Genomic DNA, 16,889 nt, shown 5'->3' with positions numbered 1-16,889 from the left:
CGGATCTTCGTGCGTTTATCGATATTGTTATCTTATCGGCGAGACATCCGATAGCGAGGATTTGCATAAAGATTCGCGTAACGATTACAGAAGTCCGAGGATGCTCGTTTCTGTGAATACAAACATCGGGAATTATCGTTCAGAGGAGGCGGGGGGGGGGGGGATAAATAACGAGGCGGTGCGGGTTTGGTAACACGATTGACTTTTATTACATTTTTTTCCATTTTTTAGAACTAAATAACATAAACGCATATTCTGGTTAATCCACTTTTTGTTTATTATTACTCGTAGTATTACTATCGGTATTAAGAGCTAATAACGACGAGGCGCGCCCCTAAAAATCCCTCCCTCGTGCTTCGTTCGGTTTCAATTTCCGTTCGCGTGTTTCCGAGTGTTTTATATATTCACTTTCGGTGAGATCTGTTGATACTCATTTTTTCTTTTTTTTTTCCTTTTTGCTTTCGTTTTCTTTAGATTCTTATTGTGTTGTTCCTTCTCTCCCGCCGTGAAAGCCGAAAAGAAACGTCGTGTAATCGTGTGCTCTGTTACAGTAATTAGGAAAAGAGGAAAGCTCGATTGTCCTTCTCCGTGAATCTTCGTTCTAACCCGGTTTCGTTTACGCGTCTCCGCCTCTACCTGAGCGATCCGTCTCCCCGCGTCGATTTATTAATGTTCGTCCCGCTCGTTCCGTCGACGTATCGAGCAACGAGCGCGTCGCGACGCCTCCCTCGAGGAGGCAAACGAATGATCGAGTCGCTTTGGAAAAATCGCGTCGACCTGCTCGTCGCTCGTACGATCCAGGAAAGGGACGAACGCCGGGATCTACAGTATTCTATGCATTCTTCAGGCGCGACAAAGGCCCCGGACCAGAGACCATTGTTTCATTTAAATTATTCCCGTCGAATTGTATCTCCTATTCCGGAGGGCCTTCTCCCGTTCCGGCCTCGACGTTCAACCCCTCGTGCGCCAGGATTTTCTCTCAAATATTTAAAATATCTCCCATAGAAAACTGGATCGCGAAGTCTTTTAAAGTCAGAACGGTTACAGTATTTCTGTTTATCGAACGAATTTGAAAGAATACCATGACATGGTAATTCATTTAATCTTCCGTGTCCCATTGAGTATGTAAATACCACCATTAACAATTAATCCCGTAAATAATATCTAATTTCTCATTTGATAACGCAATTCTTCTGTCTGCTTGTTTCATTCTAATGTTTGGAATTTCTGTTCAAGGTTTTGGTTTCGCCTGTCTCTGGTCGGGACCGTGTCTAGAACTGTTTTGTCACAGGCTGTGCAACCCTTTCTACTCACGGGCAACGGCTACTGAAATCGTGTGTCGCTCTGTCGTGTGGTATTGTTGCCAGTGTGGAAACATGCTCGTGTTCACCTGTCCGTTAACCTTTTACTTGGCACGACGAACTCCCTCCATGCATTCCCCGCCGCGTGGACCGCTTTGGTACGGTTTAAGCCCGAATTTCCAGAACAACCGTTACTTCTCGTCGTCGAAATGAAACATAATAATCCTTCGTCGACCCTCGCACAGTGTAACGAACGTTCGAACCTTCTCGGACCGATTCCGAGCACTCGAAATAAACGCGTCTTCTTCTCGTATGCGAGACTGCAATTAGAAATTGAGGAATGTTCTTCTGCAATTGTCGTCGACTTGAATAATCGGTTCGACACCACTCTCGACAGGCTTTTACTTCAATCGTACATTAACGCTCAAGAGCACCGTTGTTCAATTCTTTTCTTTTTTTTTAAACGGATCTTTGATTTTCTAGTTTTGGGAAAACGCTGAAAATTATCGCGGAAATTGGTCCAGCAGGGAATACAAATTTGTCAACAACGTTTCGCGCATCTCGCGCATCTGTCCAAACCAAAAAGGGAACAAAAACGAAAGTTCGTCGTGGCCAAATGAACGGCCAATTAGGAGCGCGGTGCTCGAACGCGTGTAGTGTCCGTGTACCTCGTGAACAAGTGATCTTAAATCTAGAATTACTTGATTTCTCTAGCAATCGTACGTATACATGTACACACATATACATACTGGCATATGTATGTAATGTACATAATCTAACAACAACATAGTATTATCGACCGTCGTCCGTGATCCACGGTGCGCGACGTGAAACGGCATCAACAACAAACTCGTCCGCACCGATCGCTATCGATCGTCGACCTCTCTGTGATTTTATTTATTTACTTTTGTTTTTCTTATCGCTCTCTACTAACGGTTCGAGACAAAAGAGAGACAAAAAAAAGAAGGAAGCAGTGTCTACGCTGAACGATCCGTGTCGAGCAAGCTTCGTGCGATCGTCTCTCCGCGCCACGGGCTCGTCTCGTTTCGCGTACCGTTTCCCCGTGCTTCGATCGGATCCGCTAGAATATTCCGGGTCCCGCGCGACCCAGCATCGATCGTGACGATCCACGATAATTGGTCCTCGGACGTCCGGACAAAACAGAATCGCACGGATGTGTCGACGCGATCCTTCTTGGCCACGATAACCTTTTCTCTTTTTCGTTCGTTTTCTCGTTTTTCTTTTTTCGATTAATGGTACTTTCGGCAATCGTGGGAAGGAACGCCGAAAAGTTATTGCAATCGATGTTTCGTATGTTGGTTCGTGCGGGTCTCGCCCTCGTCCTGAACCCATCGGCAACCCTAAGCGTGCCCATGCACCGGCTAGCCACGCGTTCTCCTCTACGGCCCCCCAGGAAAACTCTCGAGAAGTGTGGACGGCTCCTAGGCGGAGCACGCGAACCAATTGTTATCACAGAATTTATCCCGCTCGAACTCACCCCCCCCCCCTACGATTATTCCCGCGAGTATGAAATTTCTCTGAACGGTATACTATCGTTTAGACACTGGGTAAAAATCGCCATCCGCGCGCGGTGGCCTGGCAGCCAAAATGTAGAATTACTTTTCCCATTTTTCGAGCTCTAGCGACACGTTACAACCCTGGGACCCACTCGTCATCGAAACGAACTGGTTACCTTGCGGACACTGTTCTGCTAATTCAATTACGCCCTGTAATTCAATTTCGCAACTTAATTACATTGCGTTTTAATTACGTTGTAATTCAATCTCGCGATTCAATTACATCGCATTTCGGTTAGATCGTAATCCGACCACGTTGTAATTCAATTACATAATACAAACCGACCAGTTAATTCGATCGTTAATTGTTTTAATTGAATGCAATTGAAATACTGTTCTTCGAATCACCGTTCAGACCTTTGAAGAAGCGAGATACACTTTTCTCGTCTGCCTATTTTTTACTGTTGTTACCTATTCATTTATCATTCTTCGATACGTAATTTTGATCGAATTGCATCGATACTCATAAGCTTAACTCGATTAGATCGTAATTCGTAATGTTGACTGTATTACATCATAATTCGTAATCCTCGACACAGTGACATCGTAATTCGTAAACTTGATTCAATTACATCGCGATCAATGTGATTTAATTACTTGGCATTTTATAATCGTACTCAAATTGCAGTTACGAGTTACATTGTAATTCAATTGAACCGAGATCTGAATTACAACGTGATTGAATTAGAATGTAATCGAATTAGGATATAATTGAATTAAAAAGTAATCGAATTAGAACATAATCGTATTAGAATGTAAGTGAATCTGATTATAATTCCTTGAGTAATTTCGCTCGTAATTCTGTGCTCCCGGAAAGCAACGGGGCTTCCCTTAACAAGTGAAATCGAACAACTCCCCGCGAAAGTACGTATGTACATCCCTGATAATCCAACGATCGAAATGAAATGTTAAATCAGCCAGTTTCTCGACAGCTAACGGTCCCAGGGTCGAACCTAAATTTCGCGACAGGAGAAAAAGTGTATCATTCACACCGGCCCTCTCGGGGTGGGTGCAAATGATCCCGTGAAAGTCCTCGGTGAAAGTAAACGTGGTCCACGAGCACTCGTCTGCTCTCACGTCGCACAGGCAGGCGCGTGGGAGCGATCGTTTTATCAAAAATCGAGTAAAATTGCTACGCAGGAGCACGTGGCGCGATCGGCGCATGGAGATAGTCGACGGTCGCCCATGGGTTGAGCACGTTTACAATACGGTGTTTCTCGGTGTTTCCGTGTGCTTTGTGTTTCGCGCTTCGTGTCTTCGAGCTTCCGTTTAGCTCGAGGACACGTATTAGTAATTAGTAAATTACAGGCATCTAGAGTATTGCTTCCGGTCGAGTTTAACGCATTCGCGAAGATACCGGGCCACGGTACAAGCGTGATCGAAACGGTTTCCAACGAGCTCGACGGCGGAACGCTGTCCCTCGGATCAATCCGCGGAACCCGATCGTTGCGAAAATACCGTGTTCTCTTTCGTCAACGAAATTCAAAACTTCCAGCGATTCGTTCGGTTGCCGTGTACGCACTTTAGCGAGAACAGCGGCGGATCTTCGATGCGAAATAGAAATGCGGCTGTTGCGAGACAGCCGCTTCGGAATTTCTTCCTTTCTGGATCAATTTTAACAGGGACCGCTAACGATGTACGCTTCGATTAGTTTAATTTGTATTCGGTTTTAAGCGGTACTCGCCACAAGCGTATAAAAACTGCGATCTAACTGCCGCTGCTTGGAAGAATTGCTACCCCACGAACAATCGAGCCGATTAGAATCATAGCGACATTTTTGAAAATGTTGATACGTGAAACGAATTAGCGAGTTATAGATTAATTTATAGTAAATATCGATAATAATATAATTTATAATAAATTTATTATACTGATAATAATGCAATTAAGAACAAATTTAATACATTCGTAATAATATGATTTAGAATATATATTTATTACGTTTACATATAATAAATTTATTATACAGTTACTGTAGATTGACTGAACCGTAAATTATCTGAACGATAAATTCGCTCAGCAAACAATAACACTCCAAACTTCTCACAATGAGGAGAATCTGATTTACTACGATTCTGATCCGCTCAATTGTAAGTAACTTCTAGTTCTGCTAAAATATCTTCGGACTGATTCCACTGTGCATTGCAATAACAATCCAGACTCGAAAATTGATATTCACCGGGACGCTTCGACTGGTCCAGATCTCTGGGATCTTTGATATGGAACAAGACCGGAATCGTGATCGTCGAGGTTCGAATCGAGGGACAGCGAAACGCCGCGTTCGCAAAACACTGTACAGTTCGCAAAAATCGCACAAGTCCGCTCGAAGATGATCGGTGCGCCTCGATCTCTTTCGATCGACAGCCACCGAAACGGATCGTATCTCTCGATCGAATAGCAGCTCTCCCTTTCTCTTAATCATCCTCTTAATCATCGTCGTACTCTCCGCGCTCTCTTGTATACAAAGCTAACGTCTACTTACTTGTTTAAAACATCGTGAACGTTTCCCGCTCTTTTCGCATACTCCGTCGACCACGCTGTTGTGTACCAATCGATCGTTCCACAGAAATCTTGCATCACGATTTCTGCTCGTGTGTTCTACAGAATTGTTGCATTGTGTTTCGCTGTTCGGTTCCGGCGATTAAAAATCAATAAGAAAAACTCCACGGAATTTACTTCGATCTTACTCGAAGGAAACGAATCGAATTTTATTCGTATAGTTTATTCGAAGTATTACGCGAATAAAATTTTATTCGAAGAATTTATTTGAATCATTTGTTCGATTAAAATTTTATTCGCTGAATCTGCAACGCGAACAAGCTCGCGAGCCACTGAAAAATATATTGCAACGCAATGACAAGATGCTAGACCGCAGAATAATGATCTTATAATAATCGATTTCAACCTTTACCGATCAATTTTTCGATCGTTCTTTCATTTGCATTGCTGTCCGACGAACGCGTAACCGATTCGAACACAATAGCATGGTCGTTCGTCTTTCACCAGAGAGAAATCTCCAGTTCCACGGTTCAGAGGGGGTGCTTGCGGGGGTGGGTGTTTGGTGAAGAGGTGTGTATCATCTCGTCGCTTATCGTCTAAAACCGTGTGTCCTCTCGTCAACGTTCACTTCATTGCTCTCTTTCTTTCCTCTAGTATTCTCGCCCAAACTACGCTGTCGACGGGACCGCGCGACGATCGATTCCGCGATCGTCGACGATCGTCGAAGATCAAGAGATCATAACAATAGTACGTCGATCTATAATAACGTGTGTAAGTATATCGATTATTACTTTATAATGCGTTGTGTCGTTGTCTCTGAATAAGTTGAGTCGGTCGTGCGTTATTTATTCTCGTTTCGTTTTCTTTTAAGACAATAAATCGCCGGTCGTTCGCGCGCGCGGGCCCTCGAGGAGCACCGGCGGCCATCTTGGCGACCCCTGCCGGAGCCGCGAAGCGTCCCAGAAAAATCTAGGCAGCATAGATTGGTACTCGAATCCTCGAGGGACCGGAAGCGATCGGCTCCGTTTCTGCTCGCCTTTTCCGGTTCTCGCAATCGTTTTGCTGCTATCTCGGTTGCTCACACGCCTCGATGAATTCCTCGCGGGTTTCACTTTAAAACGCTAAAACGCGGCTTTGGTTTCCTGGGTTATTCTTCTTTTTTTTTTCATCACGCGAGACTATGTACACGGAGATAAAACAGAACGGTTATCCGTCTGGTGCGACGTCCTAAACGCGGGGGTGTTCGGCGTGAAATTGTTCCTCGTATCTAACGCGTCTCCGTTTAATACGCCGATTAAATGCGCTGCGTGTCCGATCGTTAAACGCCTAAGAAAAGGTCCTTTAAATATCCTTTATATATATTTATATAATATTATATACGTAGCCGAGGGACAGGCGCCCCGCTCCGACGACCGATCGACGAGAGCGATCCCATCGATTACACTGAGCAATTGCGATCGACCGGCCGCGCGGGTCTTCGCACGATCGCGTACGAAACTTTGAGAGTGTTCCTCGTGAAAAGTCTCACGGGAAAGAGAGAACTCGATCCCGAAGAACCCGCGGATCGATCGGCTACGGGCGATCCCTCGAATCGAAAGGCAAGGCCTCGGAACGAGACGCGCGTCGCTTCTTTCATCTTCGTCTTCTGCTTCTTATTTCTCGTTTTTTTTGTGGGATTTTTTCATTGTTTTTTTCTCGTCGTCTTTTTTTGTCGATTAAAGTCCTATGAAACACGAATCAAGTAGATTTAAGTATCTCGGTTTGTATCACTTGCCACGTGCCGCAGGCTTAGGGTGGCTTTTCAGGGGAGGTGGAGAAATCAGAGGGGAGCAGACACGTTTGTCGAGGGGCAGGAGGTGAGGGTGGAGGAGTGGAAGGGCTAGCGTTTCTTTTTTCTTTTTTTTTCGTGAACGTGCGTGTTCCGCCGGGTGTAAAAGGAAATTCGGGGAACAAGAGAAAGCCTCGAGAGCGTTCGCGCGAAATGTTGAGTCGTCTCTCGTTTTTTCGACCGGGCTCTTCTGTTCCGTCCGACGAGCGCCTGTTTCCCGTGAAAATATCGTAGACGGCCACGGCCTGCTCGGTGTTCGCAGAGTTTCGAGAATTTTAGAGTACGAAGATTGGACAGCGAACGAGCCAGCGACGAGAAACGCGCCTTTTTGTCGCTCGGTTTCTCCTCGGAGCACAATTTGAATTGGCCCTTCTTTTTACGGGTTACTTCAAACTGTTAACGTAAACAGCGACAACATAGACATATTTGCAGCCAATATCGCTGATTCTCGGTCTGCATTTAATATTAAGTTTAAGTACTTTACGGTAAAAATGGGTTCTTCCCCGTATATTTATAAATTAACAAATAAACAGATAAACAATATGTGTTTAGAGCCAGTTTCGGTGTCCACTCTTCGGCAAGTAGAATAGAAACAGCAGAATAGTAAACGATCGCAAGAAAACGAAAACGTGGATTAAAAGTAGACGAAACTAAAGGCACAGAAGCTTTAATCAATTTGTCAGAGCTTACATATGTGTGTGTACGTGTATGTATGTATGTCTATATATATACACATATATATGGTATAATATATATATATGTATATATTTATATAGAGAGAGCGTTAACAATGTATAATATACGAAACGATCAGAAAGAGGGGAACAGAATCGTGCTAAGTTGTCAGCGGTGACGTGAACATCAACTAGACAACGCGACGAACAACATCCATGCTGATATCACATCGAGAAACAACAACGACACACGACATTAATCAGCTGTAGTAGTAGTAGTAGTAGTAGTAGTAGTAAAACGTTATAGCGACGACAACAGGGATTTCCTTTATTTTCTCTCGTTTATTCTCATTCTTTTTATCTTTTCTGCATCTTCATTCTCGGTTTCACGCTATTTGGCTTCGCGAGTATTTCTCATTCCACTCTTTTTTTTATATTCTTTTTGTCGTCGAAGATTATATTTCGAGCGTTAAGGGGGCACATCGAGCAGGTACGTGGATAGAGAGATAAAGTTGCTACGTACGTGAAACCAGATCGAGAAAGATTTTCTAGAGGAAAGTTAGTTAGGGGCAGAGAGCGAGATACAAGAATAGAGCGACAGAGAGAAAGAGAGAGACAGAGAGAGAGACAGAGAGAGAGAGAGAGAGAGAGGTGGAGAGACAGCGAGAGATATAGACAGATAAGAGCGCAAGAGTAAGGAACAGCAAAACACAGTTCTACGAACTACACAACATCGCTGGCTGCTAGATAGTAGTTAAGCGGTTTCAAGTTCGAAGTTGTCGGTATAATTTGATGTCGAGTTTAATTACTTTCCTTCTGTTAGCCGTGATAATGAGACACGACTCTCGGTCCCCGTCGAGCAAAGACGTTCCTGTTCGAGCGTTTGAACTTTCACAAATCCCCTTTAAAGCGTGCCTCGATCGCGAAACTCGCGAGCTCTCTCTCCTATAACACCGGGAGATGCGCTTCTCGCGTGTGTGACACGATTACATTTTATCTATTCTCGCAAACATTCGCAGGCAAAACGTGTCGTGTTACCAGCCGGTATACATCATTATCATCATCATCATCATTATCATCATCATCATCATTATCATCATCATCATCATCCTCATCATCCTCATCATTATCAGACGCATCCTTCCTTTCTAACAGTTCATATACATAATATAGCTTTATAGTTTCTTTGGATTAATTATTGAGTAATTGACTTGAAGTGTGTATCGAGTAAAGTTTTACGGGAGAATCAGATACTGCGAAGACGGTTTCCGTGGTTTCGACTGGTTGGTGATTCGCTGGACGGGAGGGGGGGGGGAGGGTGCGTGGGCGTGGCCGAGGAAAAACCGGGACCAATAACTATGCTTAGAAAGAATGCTAGACACGGTCCTCGAAGATCGTTCGCAACAATTTTTCTCGTTCACGCTGTCTCTCGAACGCTGCCGATCTCCGAGCGAGTTACAATTCTTCGAAAGCTTGTTTCGCTCGAATCGTGAAACAGACTCGATCGTATTTTGTCCATTGTAATCCCGTTTTCAAAAATTCTGCGATCCGCGAAACGATGTAACGCGATTGAATCGTATGGAAGTTAAAATTTGTCGGAGTTTCATGTATTCGAATCGTCTGGAGTCGATTCTCTGTCGGGATCTATTATCGTTTCGATTGCGAACGGCAAAGAATTCCGTTCGTCGCGATTGTTCCAATAGAGAAACTCGCTTGAAGACCTCTCTGTCTCGAGAATCGCACGGGACCAGCGCGAACGTGTTTTCGCGGATCGACGAGGACCGTCGGTCGTGGAAAAGCCATAGAGAAGTTCGAACCAACGACATCGACAGACAAAGAGAGAAACGGCTAGCATGCACGTTGAGACACGAGAGTTCCTATGTTTCACGGTTTTACACATATTCGTTTTTAATCTAGTTTTCGCGCGACGCCGCGCCGGGAGACGATGAACGCGGCTCGAATCGAACGATCAATCGGGTCTCCGTTGAATTCCCACCGGGTGGTTGGTCCGGGCCCGATTCCGGAGACTTCCCGGCCGTGGGAAACGAAAGTTCTCGGTTTGTTTCTCGCGGACAAACAGCCGGGCAAGTGGCGTTTCAGCGCCGCGACGGGAAAAACTTCGGGAAACTGTGCGACCGCGGCTTTTCCCTTTCCTACCCCGGAGTCCCTTTTCCACGGCTGGCTCGCCGGGATCGGGAGGGAATCGCCTCGAGACCCGTTCGACTTCCAATTACAGAGAAGAGAGCACCGTGATTTTCTTCTCGCCGCAATCATCGGAAAATTTCGCGTCCCGTTCCGCTCTCGCGAGGCGCCGCGCGAATCGACAGAACAGAGAGGAATCGTCGACGCTATTCGGCTAGCGGGTGCGCGTTACAATTATTACATCGAGAAACGGGAACAGAGTGAACTGACGGCACACCAAAAGCTGACATCATGCGTTCCTTTGTACAGCGAATACGTGTTTTTTTTATCGATTTTATTCGTCTATCCTCTTCCGTCGCGAGTCCTACGTTTGGACAGAAGGCCCATCGGCTTCCGACTTTTTCCGGCTGTCGCCGAGCTATGCACTGCGCGGCCGGCGTTCTCCATCAGCGTTCAAGTCGTTTCTAATTGAAACGACAGCGAAGTCGGTTCGATCGTCCATAGAATTCTTCAGGAATCGTTTACCATTCGACTCCGCGTTGCTCGAAGCGAAACACACACAGAGTCCTTCGTTAACGCTAGATCTACCAAACCAGTGAAAATGACTGCTTCCTCACTTTTTTTCTTTTACAATCGCTGATATTTTAAAAATGTTTTCGTCAGAAATTTTTACACGAACTTATACATTTGTTCATTTAATCCTTGCTTTTCGACTTTCCACTTATGCAACTTTGTTACACAAATAAAATCTGTACTAAATTACCTGTACTCCAAAGATAGCAACAAAAACGGAATATAACTATCAATCGAAATCATCAAGGTCTGATTGTACTTATAATAAAAATTGCGGGAAGTATAAATAAATCCGATCTTGTCATTGTCATAAAACAATATGCATTGGTCACGTTTGGGGCTCACGGTAGTTCCAGCGTTATATACCCCGAAAATCGAATTTCTTTCTTCGTTCTCTTATCGTTCTCTATGACGAGCGTCGAAACAGTTTCGCGATGATAGAGAACGCCACCGAGACGGCTCGAGCGATCGTGTTCGTTGCAGCGCGTGTACACTTGTTCGAGAAACTTTGCCCTCGTGCGGTTACGATCGAAGATTATAGCGTGAAGAGCGTGCGTCATGAGAATCTCGAGTGTTCGCGAAGAAATCGGAGGAGTGGCCGTTGCATTTTACAATAAACGATCGATCAAAAGAGAGAGAGAGAGAGAGAGAGAGAGAGAGAGAGAGAGAGAGAGAGAGAGAGAGAAAGATACATACATATATGTAGAGAGAAAGAGATAGAAAGAGAATGAGAGAGGCGCTAATAAACAGCAGAAAGACAGAAAGACAGACGTACAGATATAGAAAGAGAGTTTTGAACAGTGAACAAGAAGCAAGAACAGACATAAGCGTCTTCGGAACGATAGTAACGTCGAACATAAAGAAGTACACTTTCGTATTCGATCTTCCCTTTTTGTTCGTACAAAAAACGTTTCTCAATTCTCCCTATTATCAGCGTAAATACGTATCCCTATACATATACCAACTCAACTGAAATTTCATATGTGTATATACATATATATATAATCTATATATATAAATATAGCTTTCGATAACGTATAACCTTATTGATTCCAGAAGGGTAATAATATGCTCAGTCTCTTCGACGCGAAGACCGTATCCGGATCGAAGGAGCAAGAAACTGGTTGGTGTCTGTTGGTTTATGTCCTGAACGAAAATCATCGTCGCTTCGATGGGAAAGCTGCTGAACGGATGCTGAACGTGTCCGGTATCGTATTCATTTCTTCCATCCGCGCCATCGTATTCGGCAAACAGAGAGGAGTTTCTCTATATATATCCGCCGCCCAGGTTTTTCCTTTCCTACGTCCGTATATGTATAAGGCTCGCGTTTGATCTCGCCGGCAGTCGATGCTCTGCCCGTCCCGTCCGGATCTGTTCGATCGAACACCGGTGCGACCGTGACCATCGCGATCCGGGGTAGAATCGATCGAAGCAACACCTCGGAGAGAACCCGTCTCCGCCAGACTCGACCCCCGCGTTCCTCCCGAGAAACATCCACGATAGAACACATTTATTTGATCCACCCCTGAATCTCCTCGCCGCCTTTCTTATTCCCTCCTCCTCCTCCTCCTCCTCCGCCTCCTCCTCGGACACTTCGCCGTCGTATTCGACGCTAAAACGATTAACCTACATGTACAATTTACACTCGATAGAAACGCACCGTATAAACGTGAAAGAAAGGCATATTTCTTTGTATTTTTCGTTTGCTACACTGTGTGTTGCCTCGTCAGTGCTGCTCGGCCTAGACGTCGAGCTCTCTACTCTTTGAACAAGGTAGTCGTGTATCGTTCCATCTTTTTCTAATTTTATTTCTCTCTCTCTCTCTCTCTCTCTCTCTCTTTCTCTCTTTCTCTCTCTCTCTCTCTATCTCTCTACCTCTCTCTCTTTCTGCTTTCTAGCTCCCGGTTTCTCTCATTGTTCGACTGTTCGCGTGATCCGATAGAACGGAAACTGCCGCCAAGAATAGGTGTTACTTGTCTGCCTGTGCCAATCGATTGCGGATCTCGGAGGAAATCGATTTTCGGACGGAAGGTAGAGCAAGGGCCGCCGGTGTCGCTCTCGTTCGAGAGGGTCTGGTGCCTCCGGTCCGTGTTCGCGTGTGTTTCAACAATGTTCCGATACCTTTGCGAACGTTCACTCGTATTGCCGAATGCCCGAACGTGTTCCGAGTGCTTGTGCGCGTGTTATTTTGCGAGTGTCGTGGATGTGTGAGTTGGTCTCGGCATGTTTGAGTATGTTTGAGTATGCGTTTGTGTATGTTCCGAGTACGTTTATGTACGTTTATGTACGTTTGTGTATGTTCGAGTACGTTTGTATTTGTTTGAGTACGTTCGAGTACGTTTGTGTACGTTTGAGTAGGTTTGTATACGTTTGTGTAGGTTCGAGTATGGTCGCGGCGTGTTTTCTCTCTGGGCAGTACGGTCTCCCGCAGTTGTTGGCGGCCGATCTGTCGAGTTTCTCGTGGCCCTCGATCCTCGCCCCGGCTTGGCTTCGTTTTCGTTCTTCGTCTCTCTCCTCCGTCGTCTCCGTCATCTTCTTCGCCCTCTGTTTCACATCATCTCCGTTTTATAATAATAATCATAGTAATAATAATAATATTAATTTGTTTTCTTTTTCTCGCGTCTTTCGCGTTCTCTTCTCTCTAAATACAAACGTCCAATGGTAGTTAACAATCGATAAGAACAATGACCGCGGGCGTGTACAGTAAAACTATGAATTAATAATAATTCGTAACTGGTTTCTCGCAATCAATCCAACCGACAATTAGTTTTAATAATAAATAACACACACAATGAACTCTCCCTCCGTTCGGATCTCCGTTATCATCTTTTTTTTTTGTTCTTATTACTCGTTTATGTTTTTTTACGTTTTCTCGTTTTTTCAAAGTTTCGGTAATTTTCCCGTTTTTTTGAACAGCCGTCGAACGAACTAGCCACTACGTAACTCTGCTACCGGTAAAAGGTATTTTGTCACTTTTTTTGCCGTTTTCCCATTTAATTTAACGCTATTCGAAAAATTCGCTAGAAACTTAGGTGCTAGGTGTGTGTGGCTTTTTTTTTGCGTCTTGTTTTTTTCTATTTTTTGCTCGTTACTTGTTTCATTTTTTTTTGTTTTGGTTTGTTTCTCTTACTCGTATGTATGTATATATATATATTTATTTATTTATATATTTATACTTTTCTTTATTTATATTTATATGTATAAGTATATTTATATGCACGCGCCCTTCGACCGCTCACGTGTCTCGCCCGCGCCGCGATCTTCTTACGATCTCACACGAAGAGATACTCGAACCGATCCGCAGCCACGCTCGCGACGATCCTTTTTCCGATCCACTCGATCCTCGCGGTGTCTTCGGCCGACGATCGCGTCGTCGTCCGACGAAGAGATCGCTCGAGGTGACGATCTCTCTGCGACGGTCTCTCCTCTTCCGTCGGATCGCGTTCCTCTTCCAGCTCCGAATCGTAAGGCGCGGACGACTATTCCGCGTCTGCCTGCAGTTCTCCTCGTCATCGTTCCGTCATCGTTCCGTCATCGTTCTCCGGAATGAATCGCCCCCGGCTCCCCCGTGTCCCTCCCGCAAACTTCCACTCGCGTCGCTCGCGCGTCTTCCCCTGTTCACGCCGATCGAGACCAATCCCATTGTCACAGAAAACACCCCTCTTCTTCGTGTCCCTCTTCGTCTCTACCTTCCTCGTCCACTACGTTTCCCTCGTCCTCCTCATCATCCTCTGCACAGCGTCCAAAATCCCTCTTCTTCATCCCCGTGTTCGTCCTCGAACCCAAGCATCCAAATTATTTCATCGGAACCCTCTTCTTCGGACTCGCTTCTATACCCAGCTGCTTCGACTTCTCCGTTAAATTACTTCAGAAGTGCCTTCTCCAAGTCCAACTCGTTGTACTTCTTCTCCAAGCGTCCACCAAACTGTTTCACGGTGTCCAGAATCCATCTGGTTCGACCCTAATTTTATCGGCGAAACTGTCCTCCGAGTATCCAAATTGTTCCACGAGGACCTTCTTCTTCAGCCTCGCGCCTTCATCGTCAAACCAGCTTCCTCTTCTCCGCTGAATCGTTTCGCTTCTTCAACGGGACCAATGGGTTGTTCCGCTTCTCCCTCCAAGCGTCCGCTGAATTATTTCACATCGCTGTCTTCATCGTTTCCAATTTTCATCCGCTCCTTCGATTGTTCGCCGAATGATTTCCAGCTCGTTATAAACCGGTTCCAGGATCTTCCGCATCGACGGAGGACACTCGGGACCGGAGCCACGTGGTTCGAATCGTTTCCTGTCCCCCGATCGCTGTCAAGGTCCGCCGATCATCGTCGACCGATCGGAAGAAATTTGAACTCTGGACCTCTATGCTTTGGTAACTTTTTCCTTTGCTTCGCCGATCGGTCTTCCTTAATCTTCTTTCCGCGATCACGATGGATCGGATAAATTTGGACTTTGGACGCTATATCGATCTCCGCCGATCTCACCTTCCCTCTTTCCCTTGAACCTTCTCGAACCTCTTCGCACAGTTTCTAATACCTCTCTCTCTCTTTTCTGTTGCAGCTTGTAGCCCCGAATCGTCGGAACGATCAACCCGCCCGATTCGTCTCACTCGAGACATCGATATCGACGAAAAGGGGTCGAAGAGGGTGGTCTGGAAAAATCGTGCAGCCGCCGATATCGACTCGAGGATGTCGACGCTCGTCGAGTCCCCCGAGATCGTGCTCGACGCACCGTGGAAAACCCTCGACGCGATCGTTGGTATTGTGTTGTATCGTCGGTGCGTCTCGAGTGCCGTTTGCCAGCTTACTTTGCTCCCTTTGCGCTTCTCTAGCTGGCCCGGCCGGCCGGCCGGCTGGCTGTTCACCGATTCTCCTCCGGAGCTATAGGCGACCGGCCCAATCGGAATCTCGAATCGATCGGCGCGATCGGACTACGACGAAGAAGACGAGGACGGTGACGCTGGCGGCTTCTTCTTTCTCGGTGGCTCGATATCGTTGTTTCCCTTCGGTTTCTTACTCGACACGTCGGATCTGACCCGTTCCCTTCCGCGTGGTGTCGTTGGGGCTGTGAGGCGGATGCGGCCCTGGCGGCACATCGGCGCCGCCACTGCTCACGGGTGCAGGTAGGCTTATTGGAGCTCGCATTTACCTTCCAGTACTTGCGCCTTGATGTCTTGTATATGCGTGTCGAACGCGTTCTTGATTCCTGGAACAGACAGGCGGAACGCCGCCGCGTCGCGTTAGTCTTGATCGGTCGTCCGCGAACCATCGTTTCGGTTCGCTGCACCGTTTCAAATTCCCTTAACAGCTCGACCGCCCACGCCGACAACCGTAAAGAATTTCGGAATGTTCGGGATATTCTGTTTCATCGAATTGCAGTTGACAATTAGTCTGATATTGTTTGTGATGATAAACCGTGGAATGTATAGTAATGTTTCTCTAATTGACGCTCGGATTTTCCACGAAAGTGGACGTTTTGGGAAGAGGGGACACGATTATTCGAGCCTTGCGTTTCGTTTTTATACTTACGAATTGTCAACAACTGTAACAACGAGAAGCAAAACATAAATAATCGTATTTCCTCTTTCCAAATTGTCCGTCTTTGTGCACAATCTGAGCGTCAGTTGGGGAGGCATTACTGTAACTGTGAAATAAATCTCTGTAATTATTGATTTGGAAATAAATCTGTTATTATCGATTTAGAAATAAATCTGTAATTATCGATTTAGAGATAAATCTGTAATTATCGATTTGAAAATGAATCCGTAAATTTTACAGCTTCAGATTTCGTAGCCCAATTGCTTCGAAGTTGTGCGAAGTTTTTAGGTTGCGATGTGGCAGTCGACTTGCTAATTGGTCGGGTCTGGGTCAGGGTGCAGCATGATCTTCTAGATTGCAATTTTTCCTCATCTTTAAAATTGAATATCTGTGCGCCTGCAGCGACTGTCATACTATATTTAACTTACTGAATTTATTAAATGAAGACGCATATTTATATTTAATTCCTGTCCCTTGCTCTTAATGTAGTGAATTTTGACAAATTGACAATTTAGACAATTTTCACGCCAAAACTTGTAGTCAACTTATTATTACATCGAGTAATCGACCCTCGAACTCTAGAGATACATGTACTGCAGCCTTCCGACCAGATCAGGGTTGAAAAATGCTGGATCGCGATACAGAATTTCGCGGAATCTCTAAACTGTGAATCAGTATTTTTCACAATTTTATAGAAAATATTTGTATAAATTAAAAAGGAGAAATCACTCTACACAATTACCGTTTAGAATACAGTTAATGAA

General features: G+C 45.3%; 1 protein-coding gene across 1 annotated transcript in view; it reads right to left on the bottom strand.

The window, feature by feature from the left end:
- Positions 1-185: 185 nt before the first annotated feature.
- cpx (synaptic transmission protein complexin) overlaps positions 186-16,889 on the bottom strand; it is a 528,009-nt gene continuing 511,305 nt past the window's right edge. Inside the window, exon 5 of the mRNA XM_076520683.1 lies at positions 186-15,793. Within this exon, the coding sequence (XP_076376798.1) occupies positions 15,717-15,793 (77 nt within the window). The 3' untranslated portion in view covers positions 186-15,716. The remainder of the gene's footprint in view (positions 15,794-16,889) is intronic.

Source organism: Megalopta genalis, chromosome 3, assembly GCF_051020955.1.
Source record: "Megalopta genalis isolate 19385.01 chromosome 3, iyMegGena1_principal, whole genome shotgun sequence".
Classification (NCBI taxonomy): domain Eukaryota; kingdom Metazoa; phylum Arthropoda; class Insecta; order Hymenoptera; family Halictidae; genus Megalopta; species Megalopta genalis.
The sequence above is the reverse complement of the archived record's forward strand: the minus strand, read 5'-3'. Positions and strand labels throughout refer to the sequence as shown.